This window comes from Hemibagrus wyckioides, linkage group LG11, assembly GCF_019097595.1.
Source record: "Hemibagrus wyckioides isolate EC202008001 linkage group LG11, SWU_Hwy_1.0, whole genome shotgun sequence".
Lineage (NCBI taxonomy): Eukaryota > Metazoa > Chordata > Actinopteri > Siluriformes > Bagridae > Hemibagrus > Hemibagrus wyckioides.
The window spans coordinates 9,351,562-9,377,722 of record NC_080720.1 but is presented as its reverse complement, the minus strand read 5'-3'; the positions used below and the strand labels follow the sequence as shown (position 1 = coordinate 9,377,722).

General features: G+C 37.6%; 3 protein-coding genes across 6 annotated transcripts; 2 read left to right on the top strand and 1 right to left on the bottom strand.

Moving 5' to 3' along the window:
• Positions 1-56: 56 nt before the first annotated feature.
• Positions 57-3,686, bottom strand: LOC131361693 (heat shock protein beta-7-like). Its single transcript, XM_058403156.1, has 3 exons — positions 3,164-3,686; positions 723-839; positions 57-544 (listed from the first exon to the last, which is right to left on the bottom strand). The coding sequence occupies exons 1-3, from the start codon at positions 3,209-3,211 to the stop codon at positions 401-403; spliced, it is 309 nt and encodes a 102-aa protein (XP_058259139.1). The 5' UTR covers positions 3,212-3,686; the 3' UTR covers positions 57-400.
• Positions 2,546-24,167, top strand: LOC131361690 (twinfilin-2). 4 transcript variants are annotated; one of them, XM_058403150.1, is made up of 9 exons: positions 2,546-2,799; positions 15,777-15,955; positions 16,085-16,180; positions 18,075-18,179; positions 18,286-18,300; positions 18,873-18,998; positions 21,179-21,329; positions 21,903-22,024; positions 23,382-24,167. In XM_058403150.1, exons 1-9 carry the CDS (start codon positions 2,682-2,684, stop codon positions 23,547-23,549), a joined length of 1,080 nt encoding a protein of 359 aa, XP_058259133.1. In that variant the 5' UTR covers positions 2,546-2,681; the 3' UTR covers positions 23,550-24,167. The 4 variants fall into 4 exon arrangements, with proteins under 4 accessions (XP_058259133.1, XP_058259134.1, XP_058259136.1 ...); XM_058403152.1 differs by lacking the exon at positions 2,546-2,799 and adding an exon at positions 12,170-12,789; XM_058403151.1 differs by lacking the exon at positions 18,286-18,300.
• On the top strand, positions 5,120-10,240 carry wdr82 (WD repeat domain 82). Its single transcript, XM_058403154.1, has 9 exons — positions 5,120-5,476; positions 6,857-6,954; positions 7,774-7,840; positions 7,968-8,067; positions 8,151-8,267; positions 8,570-8,725; positions 9,279-9,348; positions 9,466-9,608; positions 10,023-10,240. Exons 1-9 carry the CDS (start codon positions 5,316-5,318, stop codon positions 10,050-10,052), a joined length of 942 nt encoding a protein of 313 aa, XP_058259137.1. The 5' UTR covers positions 5,120-5,315; the 3' UTR covers positions 10,053-10,240.
• Positions 24,168-26,161: the final 1,994 nt, after the last annotated feature.

Below are 26,161 nucleotides of genomic sequence, written 5' to 3'. Positions count from 1 at the left end.
ACTTACAATAATAAAGTTGTCTATGTTGAAGAACAAATATTTGAATGTATATAAACCTCACACAGCTTGCATATTACACAAAAATATGAAATGTTATGAACAAACATGAATTAAATATGAAACCTTTTATTAGCACAGCCCAAACCAAGACATAATAATGTATAGTTATCTAGATTTTTACAGATTACCATATTAACCTAGATCTAAATCAGAACATCACAGAAAAGGGAAATTACAACAAGCAAGAACATTCAAGAAAAAAATTAATGAATTAAATTAAAAGAACACTTTTATAATGTGAGTGAAACTTATAAGTCTGCAGATATTGTAGAGACCAAGTCTGTACACGTCTTTGCACTGTGGTCTTTGCACTGTACACTGTATTTGAATTATTCGTTGTCTAAACTTTAGCTTTCTGTTTCCATGCCCTAACCGTCAGTGAACCACTGCTCCCCAAGGACGAGGTCACTGACATGGGGTCTACATCTGCTGGAAACTGGCATTTGTGTGAAAACGTGTCCACGATTGTCCCGTCTGATTCCAACTTGTCCCCAGCGATGAGTGATTTACAATAAAAACACAACACAGTGACTGGTCAGGAAGTGATCACAAGCAAGATGTCCACTCAAACACTGCCCTTAGACACAGCACACAGTTCCATCAAGGCTTTCTACACAGATAAAGTAGAGTAATGATGCAGTACTTTAGATATATTTACTTACCTTCTCAGCAGAAACGTGGATGAGATTATGTGAAGAAGTAACTATCACTTGCTCTGGTGAAAATGCACTTAGATCCAATGTGAATGTGTACATGTCTCCTACAGCACACATTTTCCCCTTTAAAACAGATAGATAAGATAAGACAAGATATGAAGATACACTGGCATTAAAATGCAAATAAATAAAAGTGTCACTTAGCACAAATGAGCATGCTTATAACAGAGTGTGCTGTTATTGGGGCAGTGGTGGCTCAAGTGGTCAAGGCTCTGGGCTGTTCATCAGATGATTGGGGTTCAAGCTCCACTGTTGGGCAAGGCCCTTACCTTTCCTGCTCCAGGGGTGCTGTATCATCAGCTGCCCCTGTGCTCTGACCCCAGCGTACTCAGCTGGGATATGTGAAGAAAAGATTGTTGTCACTATTCTACAGTTGATTATTTTTCAATAACAGCCTGATGTGTTTTACTCCTAGAACACCAGAGCAATTTGCCAACTTTAATTACTAATAAAAGACATGTCTTGCCCTTGAACTATAGTATTTATACTGATATTAATGCTGTGGAACATCCATGAGACATGTTAGATCCTGTTTTTACTTACAATCATGGGGAAAAATAAAGTGCATCCTCTTTCATTGCTATGCTAGGGGCCGAATAACAAATGTGTGGCCTTTACCAACTTGTATAAACAAAAACAGACAGAAAAACAGATAGATTTCAATATGTAGTAATTTTTCCATACAAGTAAACCAACATTCAGAAAACAACCAGCTATTCAACAATTCGCTGTTACTACAGAAATAACATATTAGAATAACTGCATGAATATAAACCTGGGATTTAAATGACAGCCTAACTACAGTCCGAGCTTCTGCTATAAATAATTTCCTCACCACCTTCTGACCAATCCAAATGCAAAATTCAGCAGCACTGTGGTATAAAACACATTAATGATTAGACTCAAGGCTGGATTCATTACTGAATTACCCTGTGACATGAATTACCCTCTGACAATGTGCCTCTGACATTTTAAGAAGCCTGAGAGGATTTAGAAACATTGGCTGAAAAGCAAAATCAATGTTACTTAGAATTATTACTGTAAGATGTATGTTATTTAGTGTGTACTGTTAAGATCAGCAAAAGTCAGCTATATTCTGTAGACACTGCAATATGTTATCAGACATATTTTATTTTTAAATCTCCTGTACTCACCTTTGATACTTTGCTTGACATGATGTTTATGGATAGAAAATAAAGCCTTATAATGTGCACAAAGAATAGAAAGTCTAGAAAGTCACATTCTAGACCATAGATCAATTTCACTCTGTTTCACTGCCTGTGTGAGTGAGTTATATTACGGGCTGTGGCTTGTCAGTAGGCTGTGGGTTTATATGGCTGAGGTTCATATGATGTCCATGCGTAGTATTTATCAAGTAGGCGAGAAAATGAATTTAAGAAGCTAATAATATTCAGCTGCTCCACATATACCTGCCCTTTGTGCTTTTGTAGTCATTTTGGGAGTGATTCATGGTGCACTATTCACATGGAGTGTATTATTGAAATTACTGAATTGAAGCTATATATGCTTAATTTCTGTATTCAGGATAGCAACCCAGGATAAGTACATTTGTGCAATAACTAGAGAATGAATATGTTGTGACATGAATAGCATTTCCACAAGTGTTACTTATCACACCAGCTCTAATTAAGTAGTAAATTAAATCACTTTGGGCTTGTTTCGTAAACAGAATGGAATGGTCAGTGTCCTGGAGAGATGCGAGTCATTTCTAAAGTTGGTTAGAGCTTTTATTGTGAAGGTAGGTTTTAGTGTAGCAACCATTTTGTATGTTGTCAGTATGGTTGTTTACGAAATGGCATACTAGGAATGATACTAATACTAAACAACGAAAGAAGTTTACAGAATGTTGTACATCAAAGATGACCTGATGATGTACTACACAGGATGTTTCCTATTTTGTGCTGGACTACACCATACAGAGCAATGTGGGTTCTTCATTTTCAAAATAAAAGCCAGGAAACTGCGATAAGAAGGCAAGAGTGCCTGCATCAAAATGTCACAGGTAACCAAAAAAATCGTTCTGCTATTTTTTTTTCTTAACCAAATGCTGTTAGTGACAACTAAATAGTTTACTATTTTTTATTTGTTGTGGTCAGTTATTAATTCTTAACTGGCCGTGAGGTTTTTTTACCTGAAATGCCCGAAACCCTGGCAAATTTCTCCCAAGAATAGCATATGGGTGAGGCAAGGACCAACCACCGCTTCCACTCTATGCTTTTGCTCCCAGAAAATACTTGCAAACATCTCGGTGCACACACCCCACCTTCAACAATCATGCCTTTCCCACTGCCCAGCAGTGAATCAGGCTTTGATGAACGGTGATCAGGTTACACCCTTAGACCACCAAGGCCAAGATGTATACTCACCGATACATTGTATATTCCTGCTTGATTGTGGGAGGCCTGTGGTGGCATTAGGGATCAATGTTCCCATTTCCATCAGAGAATGCTGATGCTAGAAATGCCAGCTTCCCCTCTGTGTCTGCAAAGCTGCCTGAGTTTTGCCCCATGTCCTGGTTGGTAGAGAATGTTACACCTGCGAAATTTTGGGGTGAAGAAGACATCAGAGGTGAAAAACAAACGTCAAGGAGATGTAAGAGATTGTTTCATTTCAAGTTAAAATTTTTTTTTAAGTTATATCTCTACAAACTATAGTAGGGAATAGTATTCTGACACTTTTACAAGTTAATTTGACCTTCATATCTCCACCAGTTACTCTTTTTTTTTTTTAAGTGAACTCCAGCAACAGAACACACAGAGCATAAAAGAACATACCTTAGACATGTAACTTGCTGCATGGAGAGCAATAATCTTTTCCTCAAAAAATATGTTGAATGCATATATTGACTTTTGTTTACTAGTATATATTTAAATGGCATTAGCTACTTATACTCAAATTTCTTTGATTAGCATGATTAATTTGCCTGTGTCAGCTAGATAATACACACCTCTGAAGATACATTGCACACCTTTCCATCATGGCCAGCATAAACCTTTTCTGGGATTTAGATTTCTCAGTAGCTCTTCTGTGGAATTGGACCAGACAGGCTAGCCTTTGCTCCCCATGCCCATCAGTGAACCTTGGATGACCATGACCCTGTCCCTGGTTCACCGGTTGTCCTTCCTTGGACCTTTTATGGTAAGTACTAACTGCACTTGACAATATTTCCTGCTTACAACACGTCATCGAGGCCTGACTGTACACTTGCTGCCTAATACACAATCAGCCATAACATTATGACTACTTGCCTAATATTGTGTTGGTCCCCTTTTTGCTGCCAAAACAGCCCTGACCCATTGAGGCATGGGCTCCACTAGATCCCTAAAATTGTGCTGTGGTATCTGGCACCAAGATGTTAGCAGCAGATCCTTTGAGTCCTCTAAGTTGTGAGGTGAGGCCTTGTTTGTCCAGCACATCCCACAGATGCTTGATTGGACTGAGATCTGGGGGATTTGGAGGCAGTGGTGCTCATCAAACCATTCCTGAACCATTTTTGCTTCGTGGCACAGCGCATTATCCTGCAGAAAGAAGCCACAACCATCAGGGAATACTGTTTCCATGAAATGGTATACATGGACTGCAACAATGCTTAGGTAGGTGGTACCTACCTACCTGTGGAAAGATCACACAAGACCTGCTGTTTTGGAGATGCACTGACCCAGTCGTCTAGCCATCACAATCCGGCTCTTGTCAAAATCGCTCAGATCCTTACACTTGCTCATTTTTCCTGTCTGCAACACAGCAACTTCTAGCCCTGACTGTTGACTTGCTGCCTAATATATACCATTGACAGGTGCCACTGTAATGAGATAATCAATATTGTTCACCTGTCTGTGGTTTTAATGTTACAGCTGATTGGTGTATTTACAGTATAATACATTAAACTGTAATGTAGTGTAATGCATAGTATTACGGAATGTTTATGTATATAATTAAACCATTTTATTACATCTCTATTGCCAAGCCGGAAACCATTATCGAGTATCGATCAAATAATATTTTCACTAACTGTACCTAATGTGTTCAAAAAAAAACAAACACTATAGCGTTTTTTGACGACCTTAAAATCATATATCTCCACGTAACATTACAAGTTTTGGTTACAACACGTGTGAAAATATTCAGCACAAATATATAGCAGTCTCACGCAATTCTGATGTAACTATAGCAAATGAGTCATCTGGATACTGCGTACTACTCCAGAGAAACAGTACGCATGCTTCTTACAGCGGTGCGCCCTGCAGCGCATACTAAAGTAATTACTCACACACTGCGTAGTACGGTAGTACACGACTTCCCACCTACATCACGCTTAAGCCACTTCCGGTGCCGAGTTCACGGGCTTGTACGGCGGGCTTTTCCGTAGATTATGAAATATATATGTTAGGGCGCTTTATTTGATACGAAACGCATCCGTGCAGAAGTCGTAAATAAATCCCAAACAAATCCCTCGTCTGTTCGCCTTCGCGGTGAGAGGAAAGCCTGAGCCTGGCCAGGCAATAAAGCAAGCGCGGCATCATGAAGCTAACAGACAATGTGCTGCGGAGTTTCAGGGTTGCCAAGGTTTTCCGAGAGAATTCGGACAAAATCAATTGTTTTGACTTCAGCTCAAATGGCGAGACGGTGATATCGAGCAGCGACGACGACTCTATCGTCTTATATGACTGCCAGGAGGGAAAGTAAGTGAACAGTGTTTTGTTATTAAATCATAACCAGCCTTTGAGGCCTGACAGTATGAAAATCCCCGGCCTCGAGTAGCCCGCGCTATCCGCCCCCATAGCTCATGACTCATAGCTCGCCTATAGCTAATGGGCGAGGTATAGGAAGAAAATGCTAGGTTAAATTTAACCTGGTATCTGCGCAAAAACAAAATGTTGGGGATTATTTTATAACATTTGGTAGTTAAAATATTGCTAATCTAGGCTAATGGTTAGCATATATGAGCTAGCTCTTATGGGCGCCTCGTTTGAAAAGCTGTTCCTCTTTTTGCTGTAGTCTGTGTTTAACTCCCTACGGTTCAGTGCCTTAATGGCTTTAAATACAAGCAGAATTTTTTAAAGCTATAGATATCACTTTTTTCAGGAATGTGCCTGACTGCAATTGAGTTATAAAATATCTGCTTCATTTAATGAAACGTGCAAATTACTTACTTTATGCATCCAAAATCCAAGGATTTGTATGATGTTCCAATTAAAATTCACTTAAAGTTTATTTTACTGTGAGAGAAATTGGAAATTGACCTATTTATCATTAAATTAAGACAATAACATTCCTTGCTATAAAACGTTTGTTTGAAAAAAAAAAAAAAATGTTATGTTCCTGTATAAAATCTGTCATGAATTCAATAATAAGTATTTAGAGGAATTTCAGCGATAAGCGTAGGAATGCAAAAGTAAAAAAAATGTAGGTTTTCTTTTTCTTTTCTTTTTTAAGATTGAAAATACTGCTTGAATATTAAGATCGAGTTTAAGAGCCGACTTTTTATACATGCAGTTCATATCTGAAAATCTGCCAAATTGACTAACATGACCAAACTCATTGTTTTTTTTAAAATTATTAATTGTTATTATAATACAAACAATTTGACATTGAAGCATTCAATATTTAGAACATTTCAAACAGAACAAGTTTACAAAACAAGTACACTATAGTATTTATAGGATACCGCATGATCATGAACAAATCAGTCAAGAAGGAGAAAACAATTAATAATAACAAAAAAATCATTGTTTCTGCCTGTAGTGTTTTCCCTTAAATGCAGTATACAAACAAATACGTTTTTTTTTAAAAAGAAAGAAATAACTATATTCACATATATAAATGTGTGTAACTACAATAAGTCAAAATAATGTCATTGTAATAAAATCAAAAGGCTTTTCTTGTTATGTACAAGTGCTTATCAGTAATCAAAATCTATTTGGAAATGAACATTTTGCTTTTCTAATAAAATCAGAATTTTTGACAATGTATTTTGTCCATATGAGTCCGCTGTGCACTAGGTAGGTCTATGCAATTAAACATTTCATTTTCTTTCCCAACTTCCTTTTTCTGTATCACAGACCTAAGCGTACTCTCTACAGTAAAAAGTATGGCGTGGACCTCATCAGATACACACATGCCGCCAATACAGTCGTGTACAGCTCCAACAAGATTGATGGTAAGCTTATTTCATTGAAGTCATTTCAGTTGACTTTGTAGTGTATATGATCGTGAGGCTATATAGCTATGAAATTTAATAATGGACAGTGTGACAAAAATACAGTTGTACTTAAAAATGTTTGTAAATGTAATGTGTTGAGGCGTACGTATTTTTTTTTTTTTTTGCTTGCATTAAGACTGGAAGACACAAACCTTACATTGTGAATGAGAACATTTCACTAATTTCTTGCATTAAACATGAGAAAAAGGTGTAATGTTCAGTCAGGTGATTGTTAATCCAAGTAATAACTGGCGTTCTTCAGTATTATAGAATTACAAACTGTGACACTGAAAAGTGCAACATAATCCTACAATAGTGATAGCTCCTACCCCGTCAGCATTAATCTCAGTAAGATGGCACTGATTTTTTTTCATCACGATGCTCGTCTTTCATTCAGGGATGCCTGGCTGTGACCACTCTGGCTTGAGGTAGTTGTTTGTACAGTTTGAGGGTCTGTGATTCTGCCCTTTCAAGGAGCTAACTGTACAGACTACTGCCTTGCCCAGGGTGGTGCTTGCTCGTCTCATCCTCTTACCTGGATATCTACATCTCCAGAAATCCAGAAGTCTAGTTGTTATTTTGGTTTGTTTTTAATTAACTTCCACAAATAGCAATATTTCTTGGTGTTCCAAATGGTAAATGCTGTCAAAATGCAGAATTGTTTATAGCAGTATGAATGGTTGTATATCCTTCGTGGGCTTACACATGATTGGCAGAGGAAAACTTTTTTTTTTTTTTTTTTGTTCTGACACTCTTCTCACTTTTGCTGTGTTACAGATACTATAAGGTATTTGTCTCTTCATGACAATAAGTACATTCGTTACTTTCCTGGGCACAATAAGAGGTAAGGATTCCTAACATGTTGCTTATGCAGCATTTATTGTGAACTATCTAAATTTGAATCCTAAGGTTATGAGCCATAATTATTTTTATCCTTGCTAATTGTATGGATTTTGTTTTAAATTAACCAGGGTTGTTGCTCTGTCTATGTCTCCTGTTGATGACACATTCATCTCTGGCTCCTTGGATAAGACAATCCGGCTATGGGATCTTCGCTCTCCCAATTGTCAGGTAAGCTGTAGCTTAACTGTTTGCTTTTGCTGTAGTCTTTCTATCAGTTTGGAGCTTGATCTGGATAATCTTTTTTGCCACAGGGTTTAATGCATCTGCAGGGGAAGCCAGTGTGCTCGTTTGATCCTGAGGGTCTTATATTTGCTGCAGGAGTCAATTCAGAGATGGTCAAACTTTACGATTTGCGCTCGTTTGACAAAGTAAGAGAGACTAGTGTAAAATCCACTTTCTGGAAATTTTGCCATGTCATGTTGGCTGTTTTTAGTGCATAACTTTTTAGATAAACTATATAATTAGTCACCATGATGGGCATGTTCAGTTATATTTAGCTGTGTGAAGAGTTATTAAATATCCACTCTTGCATTTATTTAATATAAACTCACTGCTTGAGCCATCCGCTCAAGGTTATCAGATTTTTGGTTGTTACTTTTTTAGGAATTTCTCTGTTTAGTTCTGTGTTGCTCCATTCTGCTCTTGCAATAGCCTTATTGTCTTAATTTAGGGCCCATTCGCCACATTTAAGCTGCAGTACGAGCGTTCATGCGAGTGGACCGGCCTCAAATTCAGCAACGATGGAAAACTCATCCTGATCTCCAGCAACGGTGGAACCCTCAGGCTGCTTGATGCCTTCAAAGGCGCTGTGCTACATTCATTTGCGGTAATATTGCAGTTATGAAATGTTTATGGACTCACTGAAGGCAATCCCTTCCAGTGAGGAATGGAAAAGCAAACAGTATATAATTTGGAGTGAATGTGATTTTCTTGTTAATTAACTGAGTAAAGGTTTCTGCAGATGAAATGAATAAATATTTGTATCTACATTAAATTAAATTTAGTATATATGGGCTAGCTCTTATGGGTGCCTTCATTCGTGTTATAAAGTGTAGGCTCTGTTTATGGTGCATTTTTCAGTTCAGAAAATTGAAACAACGAGGGAAGAAAAACACCTATGGCTTGATTGATTAAATAATTAGTTGATTAAGATAAGCACTTCCACAAATGTAGGATATCAAAATGACTTGCAGGTAATTTGTGTGTGATTGTGTACGCTTTCCTCATAACCGGATCTCTTATTGTGTCGCTATGTATTTTATATAAAACTTTATTTTTAATATATGTATGATAACTTTTATATTTCTAAGGAAACTTGTGGAGTTCCTTTACCTTTTAAGAATTTTTGTTAGAGTGTGTTCTACTGTTCTGTTCTGCAGGGCTACAACAACAGTAAAGGTGTTGTTCTGGAAGCCTCCTTCACCCCAGACTCTCAGTTCGTCATGATCGGTAAGTCCAAACCAGTTATTTTTTGTTTGTAGTAATCAGGACGTCAAGGACATCTTACCATTTACCCATTTCAGAGAAATACTTTTAAAGCTGTGGTTTAAATGGTTTGTTGTCTAGGTTCAGAGGATGGGAAAATCCATGTATGGAACGCTGAGAGTGGAATGAAAGTAGCAGTGCTGGATGGGAAACACACGGGACCTGTCACCTGCCTACAGTTTAACCCGAAATTCATGACCTTTGCCAGCGCATGTTCTAATATGGTGAGATGCTGAATTAGGGGTCTTTTTGATGCCATTGTTTTAAATTGAATGGTTACTTCATTAGGAAAAGGGGGACAACCAGGAATGAGAACAAGTGTTTACCAAAAAAAGATTTCATGTGCATCGGATTTGGTGGCTTATGTAATTCTGATAGGTTGACTTGATGTTTGATTATTATTATAGTTATTATTTATTAGTATTATTATTAAAAGATGCACATTTTTCCTGTTTTAAGGGTTAATCATCTATCCTTATTTTGATTTAATAATGAATATTAGGCTTAATTCGTTATAAAACATTTCCCCCAGTTTAAATACCTTTGATTGTCTAATTTCAATATTTGATGCAATTTGCAGCTTTGTACTTTTTAGAGTTTTAGATATTTGACTTGCTTCCACTTCCCCACCTCCACAGGCTTTCTGGCTACCAACAATCGATGACTGATGAAGGTGTGCACTAAACAAGAATTTCAATTTGACGGGTTATTGTGATCCTGCAGATGGCAGCATCTTCCTTTGCCTCTGGATCACTGGGACTGCTTTTTGTGGACTGTAAATAGGCTGACCATAAGGCCATGCTCTAATTTCTTTTTCATTTTATACCTGTATCATTAAATCATGTTCTTTTGTAAATTTGTGTTATCTGTGATGTGCATTCATTTATGAGGGTCTTGCTTGCTTTCAAAAAAGGTCTTGGGAAAGAGTTTAGCATTTTGATTTATTTCAGAAATGAGTGCCACCTGAATATGTATTTCATGCAGTTTGGAGAACTGTCTGTGAGACTTTCTGTGCTCAATAAATATTTATCAGCTAAAATGTAATCGAATAATTGAGTAATAAGGCAAGGCTTAGTGTCAGTTCACTTCGAGTCATAATCAAAAATAATTACTATTGTTCTTAACTCAGAATGTACTTGCCAGATGGTTAGTAAAATGAATTTTTAATTGATAACCACAATAGGCAGATGACTTAACTGGTATCCTTAAATGATCTCCAAGACTTAAAATTGCTCTTTTCTACATCAGCTTTTGCAAATAAACAGTTGGCCTACTCTGAATTCTGAATAAAGTTCCAATCAGAGGCATTGAATCACAGCAGATTCAGTGGTTTTGTCAAACATTAAGTAATTGCCTTAAAAATCTGAATCTTGTGAATGCCTGAACCCATGAAGGAAATAATTCCCATATTCTGCTGGCCTTTTCTTATTGACTTCTGAATGCAAGAGTTTAAAATATGTCTGAATATAGACATATTTATAGACGTATAGAATAAGTTCTATACTTCTACACTGTGTTTGCTGACACTGTTATAACAACTGTAGTAATAGTATTTAAAATTAGCAGTACACCTATGTAGAAAAGCTAAAACGCAGCAGCTGATTTCCTTACACTGGATCATTTTTCATCATTCATGCATTGTCCTTAGAGCTAGCTATTATGAGCAAGAGTACAAATCGATATGATTTTTGGAGTGTATACATTTTAAATAAATGATGACCAGAAGTTACAATCCCAAGACCCTTAAATCTGAACTGCTCCAGAGATGTTTGATGCTGACCCTGTGCTCTGACTTTAGAACCAAGGGGGAAAGAGCAAAGCTTAGCGATTCTGATGTTAATTAACTGGTTGGTGGTCATAAACATAAGGAATAACTGTCAGGTTTCACTGTTAGCACTTAAAAACAAAAGTACCAGAACTTATCTCCATCACCATTTTTCTAAACACAAAATGGTTAATCGCGGACAAAATGTGTTTTGGGTCATTATCCTGTTGGAGGAATCACGACTGAGACCAAGCTTTCTGGCACATTTCACTCTAGAATGCCTTGATAGTCTTGAGATTTCATTGTACCCTGCGCAGATTCGACACCCTGTGCCAGATGCAGCAAAGCAGCCCCAGAACATAACCGAGCCTCCTCCATGTTTCACAGTAGGTAGTGTTTGTTTCTTTGTAGGCTTCATTGTTGTGTCGGCAGCACATTTCGCTCCAGTGACTTGCCAAAAAGCTCCAGATTTGTCTCATCTGTCTAAAAGACATTCTCCCAGAAGCTTTGTGGCTTGTCCTTGGGACAGATGAGACAAAGCTGGAGCTTTTTGGAAAGTCACTGGAGCGAAATGTGCTGCCTAGTGTCAGAAAGCTTGGTCTCAGTCGCAGGTCCTCCAACAGGATAATGACCCAAAACTCATCTAAAAACACCTAAGAATGGCTAAGAACAAACATTGGGCTATTCTGAAATGGCCTTCTATGAGCCCTTGAGTCTATATGTGTATATGTTGCTCTGAGACTGATTGCGCTACGAGATGACAAGCACAACAAAATTAATGGTGGAACTAGCATGAAAGTTACTTCTTTTGCACATACTGATGAGAATATGAGAGAGCTGGAGAGACTTATGGTTTAAAGTCTTTTATTATAAAATACACCTTAAATATCATTGACAATCGTGTTAATTATAATAATTATCAAGCATGTTCAAGGTGGATTTTATTTAAGAATTTCAGTATATCATTGGGACTAATTTTAAAACCGTTCTACACGCAAAAAAAAAAAAAAAAAAAAAAATCAACCTACCAGAATATTTTAAATCGATGAAATATTCTATAATCCTGTTTAAAACCTGAGGCACATAAGCAGAGAAACAGTGTTTGCATATTTCTATACCAGTTTATAGCTAAATGTTACATGGTTGAGTGTGTGAAATGAACCTTCATTGGATCTCAGGTAAGCACTCTCTTTGGGCCTCCTCTCTGATTGCTTGCTGTGTAAAGTCTCCTGGATCTATTACCCAAGGCAGACACACCAAGCCTGTGACTGCTAAATTTGGGGCCAACAGGATCAGGTTCCCTTCTGCCCAGCACACACAATCCTGCCCTAGTTACAACACCTCTCTCCCTCCGTCACACACACTGCTCTCTCATGCCGCAAACGTGAAACTCTCTTGCTTCATTCCAGTTTCTTAAGAGCAGTTTAAGGGAGTCTTATTTGTTTCTATTGAAGATCTTCCAGGTGGCCTTCACCTGACTTGACAGATTTTATAGGCCCTTATACAGACACAGCTCCTTGGCGGGTAGAAGTGCTGACCCGCCATGTTTCTGGTTCTGGTGGTGACAGATGAGTTGAGGCAGCTCCTGGCCAGGGCAAGGAACGGGACTGGCCGTCTCATCCAGGTGCTGATCCGAGACGGTGAGTAAGCTGTGGATACAAATTTAGACATTTACCCTGAACCCTAACAGTTAAAGTCAATCTAGTGGTGTAATGAGATTTAAGCTACCAGTACATTTTACATCTTCAATCTCTAAATTTATCCCAAGATTTATCAGTGAGGTCAAAGTAAACCTTGGAGTATTTTTTTTTTTTTTGTTCTGTATATTTAACTAAATCTTACTAGTAGAGATCTACAAAGTGAATATTTTTTGAAAACCTTGATATCACTGCTTATGAGATATCGTACAATTGCAAGTTTAGGCTACAGGTCCTTAATCAAATTGTTCCTTTACAGATGTCTACATATGTATGTATGTACATGTGTAACACAAATGTGTTTGTCTATTTTTTCTAATTTTCTATTTTCCTAATGTTTATTATACTGCTCTTACAGTATATTCAGCTCAAAGATATGTTATATAAGTATAATATAGTTTCTGTCTGATGCTATGGTGACATGTTCTTGAGTAACAGCTTTTCAGTAAGCATGACACGGCGCATTCCCCCACGCACACAACACTTAAATAAGTCTAAAGAAGTTAATCAACATTTCAGTATTTCATATTAAGGCCTGAACAAATATAACCTTGTTTATCAAAGCAACTCCACTGAAAAGTTCCTCTCCTTTAGAGAAAGAGAATTTGTCTATGTGTGTTCATTAGTCACCATACAATCAGTGAATAAGTGACATCACAGTAGTTAAATTAATGCAGCATTTGCGCAATATTTGTTTATTCACAAAAAAAAAAGAATTTTATTTAATTTCATTGTCATAACTGATTTTTTTTTTTTCCATTTGTTGTTTACTTGTTTGGTTTGTTTCTGAAGCTGAGATGATGAAATATAGGGCAAGGGGAAAAATGCATATTGGTGAATATATTTTGATTGTGAAAGGTTAGGTCAGGTGACAACAGCTGAGGTCAACATGTTCAAAACAAATTTATTCCATACTAGAATGTGCATGACAAGAAAGATTTACTGTTTTCTAAATGTGTGTGTGTGTGTGTGTATGTGTTTGCATGTGTGTCTATGTACAGATGCAGTAAAATTCTAAATTATATTCAAATGACGTGACCTGCTTTCTTAGAGAGTTAGCCTGAGGCGATCCCATTTAAGTCACGGATTGTAACTGTATATTTTCATCCACTGATTCATGTAGATAATTTTAAGAGAGTGTAATATTGCCTATTACATGAATTAAAGATGTGAATGTCTGACATCAGAGGACTTTGCTCACTGTGTGTTTGTGTGTGCAGGTGAAGTGCCAATCATGTAGAGGATTAGAGGATAAAATGTCTTTCTGTTTCAATGTCATGTGTCCGACCTTTCTATTGAGTGTCATTCTGTGTATCTCATACATTGTGTGGTATCAATGTGTCCTGCACATCTACTGGACTGATTATATATCATAGACCACGATCATATTGCGTGGACACTGATTGTCAGACTCAGAATGATCAAATAACCAGGCACTGAGATGCAGGAGGTCTTATCAGAGTCATGTGCTGGTCCATATTGTCCTACCTTCAAACAAGTACGATTTTGAAACACATCATGTCTACCATGTCCCTTTGGCACACTTTATTCGTGTCTGAGAGTTGACGTCATGGTCTACATGTTTGGATTTTTGTGTGTCGTCTGGGACTTGTTTTCTTGTTGTCACTTGTTCAGGGTATCATTTAGTTCACTGCTATTTGGTGGCAGATGATTCAGTAGGAGATTGAGACTAAAACAGTTGCAATGCTTATGATTCGCTGAGCTTTTGAGTCATATGTGTAACTGGTGTCTGGTTGGCTACAACACAGGAAACAGAGTATGCTGTTGTTTGGCGTTCCATAATATAGGGCTTTGCTCACTTGTGACACAGAGCAGTAGGAATGCCAGGCTCTTTCAACACCTTGTGTTTATGTGTTTGTTTTTATGCCATACTGGGCTTATTTGAAATGATTAATGTAGGGGAGGTATGTGTGGATCACTTTATAAAAGTGTGGGTGCCATCATGTGCTCATGAGCAAGTGAATGGCTGATGGAAAGTATGCATCTCTACCGATAATTGGAATGTGTGAGGGCTAAGAATAGAAATTGCTGTAAGAGACATTCAGGAAATCCCCCACCAAGGTCATACTGCTGTCTATGTGTGCATATGACATGAACACTTATTGACAAGCTATAACAGATCTCTGACAGTGAGTGGAAATTCTCCCAATCAGTCTGCACAACTTTCAGATGCTTTGCATTATGGGGTCTTTACACTGGGGGTGGTATTATTTTGGTGTACTTATACACCAAACAACCATAACATTAATACCACCTTCCTATTATTGCATAGGTCCCCCTTCAAAGACCAGCAGCAGATCCTGTAAATTGTGAGGTGGAGCCTCCATGAATTGGACTTGTTTGTGCAGCACATCCCACAGATATTTGGGGAATTTGGAGGCAGGGACCACATCTTGAGCTCTTTGTCTGCCATTCATTGCCATTAGTGAATACAGCTACATAAATACCTACAGTTTTGGAGATGCTCCGAGACAGTCGTCTAGCCATCACAATTTGGCCCATTTCAGTGTTGCTTCGATCCTTATGCCCATTTTTCATGCTTTCAACACCTTCAAGAACTGACTGTTCACCTGCTGCCTAATATATCCCACCCCTTGAGTCGGGTGTTCAATTTCTGCCTCCACTTTGTGTGCATGAAGTTTACATTTTCACCCCTTGCTTTGGAGGTTTCTTTTGGGTACCCTGGTTTTCTCCCCCAAGTGGCATTTCAAACCCATGACCCTGTGTCAGATAAACAGTTTAGGAAATGGGTGGACAGATTGATGAAATTAATAAATATCAAACATATGGCTCTAATTCAGTTGTTTATTCCTATGTGTTATATATATATATATATATATATATATATATATATATATATATATACTGTATATGTATGTATGATATGAGCTTTTATGTTTCTGTTTCAGAGCAGTTGGTTCTGGGTGCATACCGTGAGCCATCTCAGTCCTGGGAAAAAGATTATGACCACTTCCTGCTTCCTTTACTTGATCCCCAAGAGCCTTGCTACATCCTGTATCGCCTTGACTCCCACAATGCCCTGGGATATGAGTGGATCTTTCTTTCTTGGTCACCTGACCAGTCTCCAGTGCGTAATATACAGTACAATTATGTATACATACATATGAGTAAATTTATAATAAAACTGTCCAGTAAAGACAGTTTTGATCTCATTAGTAAACACTGTATTTGTCATTTTGTGTGAATCTCACTTTAGACCAGACTGAAGATGCTGTATGCTGCCACGCGTGCAACAGTGAAGAAAGAATTTGGTGGAGGACATGTAAAAGATGAGCTCTTTGGCAATGTGGTGGTATGTCCTCTTCATTATTTCATTACCTCTAAAGAGCACACATAAAACAGGGGTGCCAGGGTTTGTTATGATAAATTAAGTTGTGGCTAAAAAGTGAGGTTGTGGGGATTTATGTTCATTCAATCACAAGAGGATTAGTGAAATTAGTCACTGATATTTTGCATGAAAGTGCACATGGGCATTGTCATGCTGAAACAGGTTTGGGCCTCTTAGTTCCAGTGAAAAAGAAAGTCTTAAAGCAACAGTATACAAAGACATTCTAGGCAAATGTGTGCTTTGGCAACAGTTTGGGGAAAAGTTACATATGGCTACAGGCCCACACAACCAGACTGTTGAACAGCTTCTTCCTTCAGGCAATCAAGTGTCTCAACTGAGAACTGAACTGTTGAGTTGGACACGGACACACACACACACACACACACACACACACAAACTGATATTGTTTACATGCACATGTAACTGTAAATATTTTGAACTAAAATAACTATTTCTGCTGCTGTCCTCTCTACTCACTGTCCCTAACCCTGTTTCTTTTTTGCACTCACTGTCTTACACTGTTTTTTGCACACAGTCAGCGTTATGTATCTTGTTTGTCTGCACTGTCTCATCATCCTCTGCACTTATGTTGTATGTTTAGTTTAATACCTTGGAAGTATAGTTTAGTTCTATGTTTGTCTGCGTCACCCTGTATTCTGTTTTTGTTCTGTGTAGCACCTCTGGTCCAGGAGGAACGTTGTTTCATTTCACCGTGTACTGTATCAGCTATATATGGTTGATATGACAATAAAGCTTCTTTGACCTGAGAGAGAGAGAGAAAGAGAGATCTGAAAGCACAAATGAAAATGCATCTATTTTGCATTATTGTTTTATTTCCTTTCATTTTATATATTTTTTTCATCATCAAGTTTTTATGAGCAATAATCTGTGAGTGAAAAGTATAATTTTAGAAACATTCAAGAATTTCCAAATTTCCATATAGTTGGTTTTCCTCTTTTTACTTTAATGACACTATGCATTCGAGACACCACAAGTTTGGGTAAATCAAATACACTGGAGTCTTTTTTGAACATAAGCTTCACTGGAAGTGATAAGACAGGGAAAATCTCACCTTTTGCATGAAGGAGTTAACAGGGTCAATAGAATTAGAATGTAATTCAATTCAATTTAATTCAATTTATTTGTATAGCGCTTTTAACAATGGAAAAAAAAATTAAGTTACTATTTATTTATCTCTAACATTTATTCTTAATAAGCAAGCCTGAGGCAATGGTAGCAAGGTGACACTGGGCAGTAAATAATGTAAATGTAAATAATGTCCTTTCTACAACAGTTTATATTCACCTGGAATTGTGCAACCTGCTCCTGAGGAACTAATTAGTCAGTGAACAGAGTTAATTTTGGACTTAACACTAATTCCTTCCTGCTGAAGCCTTCAAATGTTCACTGAGGAAGCCCCAAGCATAAAGCTAACTGATGCAACAATTAAAATGACCTAGTTACATCAATAACATTAAATAGTGATATCAGTATTGAGGAATCTTAATTATACACTATATTGAACATTGCTTTGTTTTTACATTTTCCAATAATCTAACACTTTCTGTTTTAAATAAAACAAACAAACAAATCCCAGATTTCCACTGTAGCCTCTGACTTTTGGACCCCAATGTATGTATGCACCATTACTCTCATATTGAAGGAAATACCTTGAAATTACAAATAAAAATCTTAAAATGTATTTGTATAGTTTACCACACAGCACAGCTGTTGAATAGTTTCCAAAATCCATCCCCAATGCTGCAAAGTTGGAGCAGGCAGGTAATATCTGGTCCATTATTATCAGAGTTGAATAAGGCTTTGACATGAGTGTGGTTTGTGTTTCCATCACCATTAGGAGGATGTTTGTCTTCAGGGTTACCTTCGTCATGTATCATCAATCTCTGCTCCTGCTCCTCTCACACGGGCTGAGCAGGAGCTACAGAGAATCAAAACCACAGAGGTGAGAAGACTTGAGTTTTAAATAAATCCAAGCATTATTGAAGCTTGTTGATTAGCATTTCAATACACAAATTTTAATTCCAATGTTTCTACTTTGATTATTCCAGTTGAAAGTTAAGCAGGTGAGTGTTCAGTTCACTGTGTGCTTTCTAGTGTGAAAAGCGAAGCAGTGAATGCATGGCATATATGTTAAATGTGTTTTAATTAAACAGTTTATTTAAAGGACAATCCACCAATCCAAGTGCTTAATAAGAAGTCACTTTTCAGCTTTTACATGTTTGATGTGTGATATGTCAAACATTATGTTATCACGTTAAGAAAAATTTTTTTTGCAAACTCCAAATAGTTGGTGGAGACTCTAAAGCAACCTTATACCAAACCATGGTTTAATCAGTACAAACTTTGTTTGTATGTTTCCTAAACTGTACGAATTTGTACTAGTGAAATTTTTACATGGGTTCGCTGATGCTGCCATGCTTTTTTTGCTACCTTAGGCTGGTGTGCTTGTTTTGTCCTGAAAATAAAGTGTGCTCAGAGTGTAAATACTGTGCAATAAGTCATGAATACATTCATAAACACGAGAATGCTCCTATATATAACACAGCATTCTTCTAGCTGCATGCCATCATTAGAGATCAGTGGGGATGAATAATTCTCACATACTGTGTGTGTGTGTGTGTGGCTTCCTCGGCAGGTTACAACAGAGATGAGCGTGGAAACTAAGCCCCAGACCTTACAGGGCCTGGCCTTTCCACTACAGGCAGAGGCTAAGCAGGCTTTACAGCAACTTGCTAAGAAACACATTAACTACATCCAACTGGTAAGACTGCAACACCCAGACACAGCAGTACACCACTTAACTATGTTCACGTTCATAATGTCCACGTTTAAGTCTCACTAGATCTCACTTATCAGTCTAGTGAGAATGACAAGCTTGCATTTCTTATCCACAGCTTTTCTTAACAGGAGTCAGGATGTGTGTTTGAATCATTTGGGCCGACACATCCAGCTTTGAAAAAAAATAGGGTGATGTAATACAGGGCGGAGTTACAGTGGGTTATTTTCCTATAGCAGCATGGCCCAAAGTGTGTTGTTCCTATTATGCTTTGACAGCCTGATTTTGTCCGTTGTTTAGAGGGGAGTTTTCGAAGAGACCCCTCATTCCCATTGCCCACAGAGAAACATCTGGCTACTCTGTTTTGTGGCATATCACATAAACAGTTTGGTTTCTCCTCATTCTTTATAGTCGCGTTCAGTAAAACCATACCGCTCAAGTCAGACTCACTCAATATTGTTTAGGTAGATGGTCAGAGAAATTTGTCTATTTTATTACTGAGCTCCTGTGCTAGTGCAACATGTCAGGATAGTGAAAAAGACTAACATAGGACATGCATTCTTATTTAAACCTAATTTTTTTTAATGCGACTCCTAGGGTTACGTTCACAGAGCAGGCAAAAGATGTCCCAAATTGGATTTTTTTCTTCAAATGAGACACTGGTTTGTTTCTTCTATGGCTGTGTGAACAGCAAAAAAATAAATCTGAATTTCAATTCCAAGTTGGGCCATATTCATTTGTGGTAATGAAACCTGATGTATATCCGATAAGTGGCAATGAACAAATGAATCAGAATTCGTGTGACTAAATCAACATTCATCCTAATTTCACGCTGCCAGGAAGGAATGATGGAAGACAGCAGTCAGGAGGATTTCAGTGGCAGGATAGTAAGGTTACAGACCTCATAAAGATTTGAGGTGATGTTTGCTGTACAAGCAAAATTTGATGGCAGAAAAGTTCAGAAATGAAACACACCAAGGATGCAAACCAAAGTAGAAACCATTGCTGAATAAAACGTCATTTTAACAGTGAGCTTGAATGCATAACGCAACACATTGTTCCTTTCTGCATGATGGTCAGTTTAGGAACGTGATCTGAACTTGAACATGAACAACAACAACAAAAAAGTTTAATTAGTTCTGTAAATTGTTCAGATTTGTGTCATTTACACTAACTATGTGAATGCGGCCCTATTTTAAGGTCAATGGTATGTGCTAACTTTAAAATAGTAGTACATACAATAGCACATGGTCCTGGAGAACATTGTTTCATTTCACTGTGCACTGCGTCAGCTATATATAGTTGAAATGACTATAAAAACTTCTTGACTTGTTTTGACATTGACCTTAAAATAGAAGCAGCTTATATCTGTCTTCACAGTTAGACTGAGGTTTGTAGATAATTTGTTAAATAATTGAACAAAACAAAAGAGGATATTGCAAGTTTTTTTTTTTTTTGTAGATCAAGCAACACTATATGGGGATTGTGACCCCTAGTTTGGAAACCACTGCACTAGTCACATACTGAACAATGTCCTGATCTGCACAGATGTTATGAGATATGGTTCACTGGTTTGGGAGGAATTCAGTGGAGTTAGGTGTCTCTTTATAAGCTTAAGTGCCTCGTTATAAGCTGTTTGTGCAAAGCCCTATACCACTAGTGTACAGTTACTTAATCAGATTGTGGAGTCTCCTACTGTGTTTCAGAAACAATAATAATAATAACATTGAAGTGTTTTTACAAGTAATCTTTGTATTCAAATGGGGCCAAGATTATTCCAGTATCAACTATGGGCAAGCTAGCTAAATTGTTAGTTGTTAGTGTATCTCTATATGAATGCATCAGTTATTTCGATTCTTATTAAATGCAGAAAATAATCTGCGTTGCTGGAGTAGTTACAGTGGCAATGACATGATCGGTTCATGCCTCCTGACCAGCAGCATTTAAGTGCTGAAACAAAACCTGTTTTTTTGTTTTGTTTTTTAAAAAGATCTGCTTCATCTTTTATGTTAAAGCATGAACTGGTTCTAAATTAGGCATCGGTATCAGCATTGACACTGGCTAAACCACTGTGAAATATCACTACCACTGCTGTAACTCACTTTCATTTCATGTAATGGAGTTTTGTGTATGTACTCTGTGTGTGTGTGTGTCTGCAATGTCAGAGGTTGGACACTGAGAAGGAGACCATTGACCTGGTGCACACTCGCCCCACAGAGACACATGATCTTCACAGCAGGATCCCAACAGACACGCCACGCTATCACTTCTTCCTCTATAAGCACTTGCACGAGGGAGCCTACCTAGAGTCTGTTGGTCAGTATGAGTGTGCCCTATTTACCTGCCTCATACACTTTCCCTTAAATAGCTCAACTTCATCAGGATTTGAACTTCTAAGAACTTAATCAAAGCCTTACATACAGGAAGTTAAAAAAAAAATGTACACATAGTTTCACATTTATGTTTGCTTAAAGTTAAGGTCATTTTAAGGTGTGTATGTTACAGACAAAACATACACACTCTATGGGCTGTTTGCAGACACAATACAAACACATGCTAATGGCGGCTAAGAACATTAACAAGCAATTTCTCCTAGCAAACAAAATAGCATTATGCCGTTCTAGTGCTAGTCGATTAATATATCAATATATCAATCACTAATTTTAATATATTTATCATTATATATAATTTTAAATATAATATATCAATCACTAATTTTATCTCAGAATGGTAGCATGTTATGGTACTGCTAGTTAAATATTTCTAGTAAAATAAAATAAACAAAATACAGTGTTTAACTTGTAAAATAGGAATGTAAGAATAATTAGATCTTTAGGTAGGAATGAATGAATGAATAAGTGATTATTTTTCCTTTGTTTCACCCCACAGTGTTCATCTACTCAATGCCGGGCTACCGCTGCAGTGTTAAGGAGAGAATGCTGTATTCCAGCTGTAAGAGTCGGCTGCTGGAGGAGGTGGAGCGGGACTACCATATAGAGGTGGTCAAAAAGGTAAAATGACCACTGTGTTACAATCAGATGCACCCCAAATGTTTCTAAGATAAAAGCCAAGCCTTTTGTTTCATATTCTGGTTAAATGAGTGTAGATGACTGTACAACTAAAATTCATATCTGATAAGCAGCCTGCTCTGAATTGAGTAATGATTTTGGAGTGGAAATACTAGCAGAGCAATTTTAACATACTGATTGAGTCTAACGTCTTAAAAAGTGGCGATATAAATGTACATTCAGATTGGAATGATCATAAACCAAGGCTTGTCCATGCTGAGTGTTTTTCTGCCAATAATTCATAGAATAGGAATCAGCAATACCAAGAAATTACTTAAAAGACAGAATAATGTACTGTTACACTGATGTTAATGCAACAGATGCTTCACGTTAGCAAATCAAATCAAATTCTAATTTTATTTGTCACGTACATAATCGTACACAGTATGATATGCAGTGAGATGCTTACACGACTATTTGCTTTGGCCCTTGAAAAGGAAAAGGAATAAGGACAGAAAAGACAAGGATAAAATATAAAATACGTAATATAAAATATAAAAAAACTACAATTATGAAATATAAAAAACTACAATTCACAGTAGGTAAATAAAAATAGAATATAATATAAATAAAATAAAAATATAAATATATATAAAGTAAGGTAGGTTATATGTGTATACAGAATATGTTTATAAAATATAGAATATATATAAGAAATGTAAGATATGTAAAATGTAAACAACTGTATTATACAGAACTATATAAAATGAATAGTGTGCAATAATGTGCAAGGTGCAGACAGCAGCAGTACGGGGTGATCATTTAGTGAAATAAGGTGATGAGATGATGAGAAGCAGTGGTATTGTCCATCTTAAAGCACAGATGTGCACAAGTCCTCTTTGTGTAGCACAGATACATCATGATTTTGTTGATTTTTTTTTAAAAAGTAGAACAATCAATGACTGATATATAGATTATTTTCCACATATAATATATATATAATATATAATAATAACTACAAAAACAGCTGATGCTGCAATGAGTCTGTAAAAAGTCTTTCAGGTTGTTCTTCAGTGAACCCTACATTGTGTGTACACGCATTTGTGTGTGTGTGTGTGTGTGTGTTTGTGTATGATGTGATGTGATACAGTACTTTGTTGATTTAAATGTTGTGCAGAAATTTCATGGTATCTAAAGTAAACGTGTCACAAAACACAATCTTCCTGTTTTTATATCCTGGAAAGACCAAAAGCACATTCAAATAAATTTACAATATAAATTTATACTTAATTTTTAACCACTAACAGGAAACATCCAAAAATGTATTAACGTGTGTGTGTGTGTGTGTATGTGTGTGTAGTTGGAGATAGACAGCGGGGAAGAGTTGACGGAGCAGTACTTGTATGAAGAAATCCACCCTAAGCAGTACGCTCACAAAGAAGCATTTGCTAAACCTCGTGGTCCTGCAGGGAAAAGAGGAAATAAGCGGCTGATTAAAGGAGTGGGAGAGAATGGTGTGAACAGCTAGGGAGGAAAGAGCACGAGAAACATGTCCTGGCTCATCCCTCCAAGAATCTTGTACTGCTGTGTTAAGGCATGACAGGATGAAAGAGGTTGAAATGTGATCTCCATTTTTTTTTTTTTTTTATTCTCATGGATTGTGATGCTTTTTTTTCTAACGTTATTAGCTTGGGTTTCCTAAGCATTTCATTAATTCAAATTTGTGTGCACTCATAAAAAAGGAAACTGAGGAAATCATTCTGTATCTGTAAACTGTCTGTTCATGCTTTTTGTTCATTCAGAAATCGAGAGATACAGTAACTTGACATTCATGTTTCATTCACATTTAATTAGTGTCACTTATCCAAGTCGACTATATTTAAAACTGATTCTTGATTTTATTTCACAGCACTACCAGACACTACCATTTCCGAATATCTGGGTTCAGTAGACTGTGACTGTTCCAGCTGTGATTTTAGATCTGTGTTTTATTACAGATTGGATTGGAGCTAGTTTGCTGTGTCCATATTCACACTTCTGTGACACTAATGTAAATCTTTCTCATTCTTTTGTGTAATATCAAGTTGTGCAAATAGCTGTTCTTTATAAAAAAAAATAAGAACTCATAATAAATTATTTTTATGAATTTTGAGTATAATCATTTTCAGAATGGAGAAGAGCAGAGGTTGGGCATATGCTGGTCTGTGAATGAAGTTAATAGAGCATATACACTGATCAGCCATAACATTATGACCACCTGTCTAATATTGTGTTGGTCCTTTTGCTGCCAAAACAGCCCTCAAGGCATGGACTCCACTTGATCCCTGAAGGTGTGCAGTGGTATCTGGCATCAAGATGTTAGCAGCAGATCTTTAAGTCCTCTAACTTGTGAGGTGAGGCTTCCATGGATAGAACTTGTTTGTTCAGCACGTCCCACAGATGCTCGATTGGACTGAGATCTGAGGAATTTGGAGGCCAAGTCAACACCTCAAACTCAGCAAACAAGCTCATCAAACCATTGGCCCTTGTCAAACTCGCTCAAATCCTTACACTTGCCCATTTTTCCTGCTTCTAACACATCAAATTTGAGGACAAAATGTTCACTTGCTGCCTAATATATTCCACCCACTAACAGGTGCCATGATGAGGAGATAATCAGTGTTATTCACTTCACCTGGCACTGCTCAGAATGTTATGCCTGACTGGTGTATTTTAATAATAGAAGATGTGAAGAGGACATGTAAATATAAAAAATGAACACCTGTACAGACTCACAGTGGGAATATTTCTTCATTTACACTTTTAATTATGAGGGGAAAAAAATTAAGATGGGGGTATTTACAAAAATAAATAAATCATTTACGCTGAGTACTGTAAATATGTACACCCCCTTTGAAAAGTAACATTTTAAGCAGTATCTCAATGAACACAAAACAATCTCCAAAATGTTGATCTTTCGGCTGCTCCCTATGTGCATGAGGGGTCGCCACAGCGGACCAACTGGTCCGCACAACAACTTGGCACAGGTTTTACACCAGATGCCCTTCCTGACACAACCCTCCTATTTTATCCGGGCTTGGGACCGGCACTGCATCCAGTGGCTGGGGTGGGGGCACTGGCTGGGACTCGAACCCAGGCCTGCCGCATGGTAGGCGAGAAACCTACCACTGAGCCACCAGCGCCCTAAAATGTTGACAAGACTAAGGTTTATATAAAATCTGTTTAACATGAAGGTAAGGTTAATAATATAACTTAGATTACCACAGATTAAATAGTGAGAAAAATGGGAATGGTGAGAAGGTAAATGGAAAGATCTCCAGCCAGGTCCAGACTAATGATGTAGATCGTGATGAAGACAAGCAAGATTTGATGCACTCTAACTTCACCGTTCTGATGAGGCATGAGATATCATCAAAATTCTCATGCTGCCTCACCCACGCGAAAAACTCTTGGCCAGTGCAATCGTCTATAAAGGACATAAGGTCAAATGAAGAGGATAAGCTCCTTGAAGGAGATGAGCTCCTCTCCAAATCAGTGTGCTCAAACACCTCAAACTCATCATCCTCTGGCTCCACAGATTCCCATCCTGCATGAGAAGCCTCTTCATCATTGTTTTCCTCACCAGCCATCAGCTCCCTCCTTCTCATCATCATCCTCCACCAGAAATGATCACTGCTGGGAGAATCTATAATGGGGATAACATCCAAAGTAGGGGATAAGGTCCACAAAGAGGATGAGCTGCTCCCCAAATTTCTGAGCCTTGTCCTGGGAGGGGCCTCTTCATCACTGTCCTCTTCATCAGTCGTCTCCATCCTCCTTTTCCTTCTCCCACAGAAATGCTCATTGCTGGAATGCGCATCCATGCTGGGAATGGAGTCCAAAATAGGAGATGAGCTCTACGAAGAGGAAGAGCTCCACTGCTCAATAACCTCGTACTCCTCATCCTCTTGCTCCAGACAATGTCTTCTACTGGGAGGGGCCTCTTCAACGTTGCCCTCTTCCTCAGACATCTGCTCCCTAGTCCTCCTGCCCCAGAAATACTCACTGGTGGACTGCACATATAGCTAATCGGAGCTATAGTCCTCATCGTCTTGATTCTCCACAGTGTTAAGGTGGAGTTCAGTGGCACGTAGCAGGTCA

Coding starts and splice junctions, on each gene's coding strand:
- LOC131361693 (XM_058403156.1), bottom strand. CDS start 3,211: ATGCCACCACAGGCCTCCCACAATCAAGCAGGAATATACAATGTATCG. Junction 840..3,163: donor CAGGAATATACAATGTATCG/GTGAGTATACAT, acceptor TCTGTTTTAAAG/GGGAAAATGTGTGCTGTAGG. Junction 545..722: donor TCCACGTTTCTGCTGAGAAG/GTAAGTAAATAT, acceptor GCTGGGGACAAG/TTGGAATCAGACGGGACAAT.
- LOC131361690 (XM_058403150.1), top strand. CDS start 2,682: ATGTTTCCTATTTTGTGCTGGACTACACCATACAGAGCAATGTGGGTT. Junction 16,181..18,074: donor AGCTCTTTGGCAATGTGGTG/GTATGTCCTCTT, acceptor CATCACCATTAG/GAGGATGTTTGTCTTCAGGG. Junction 22,025..23,381: donor ATATAGAGGTGGTCAAAAAG/GTAAAATGACCA, acceptor ATGTGTGTGTAG/TTGGAGATAGACAGCGGGGA.
- wdr82 (XM_058403154.1), top strand. CDS start 5,316: ATGAAGCTAACAGACAATGTGCTGCGGAGTTTCAGGGTTGCCAAGGTT. Junction 6,955..7,773: donor CAGCTCCAACAAGATTGATG/GTAAGCTTATTT, acceptor GCTGTGTTACAG/ATACTATAAGGTATTTGTCT. Junction 9,349..9,465: donor CTCTCAGTTCGTCATGATCG/GTAAGTCCAAAC, acceptor TTTGTTGTCTAG/GTTCAGAGGATGGGAAAATC.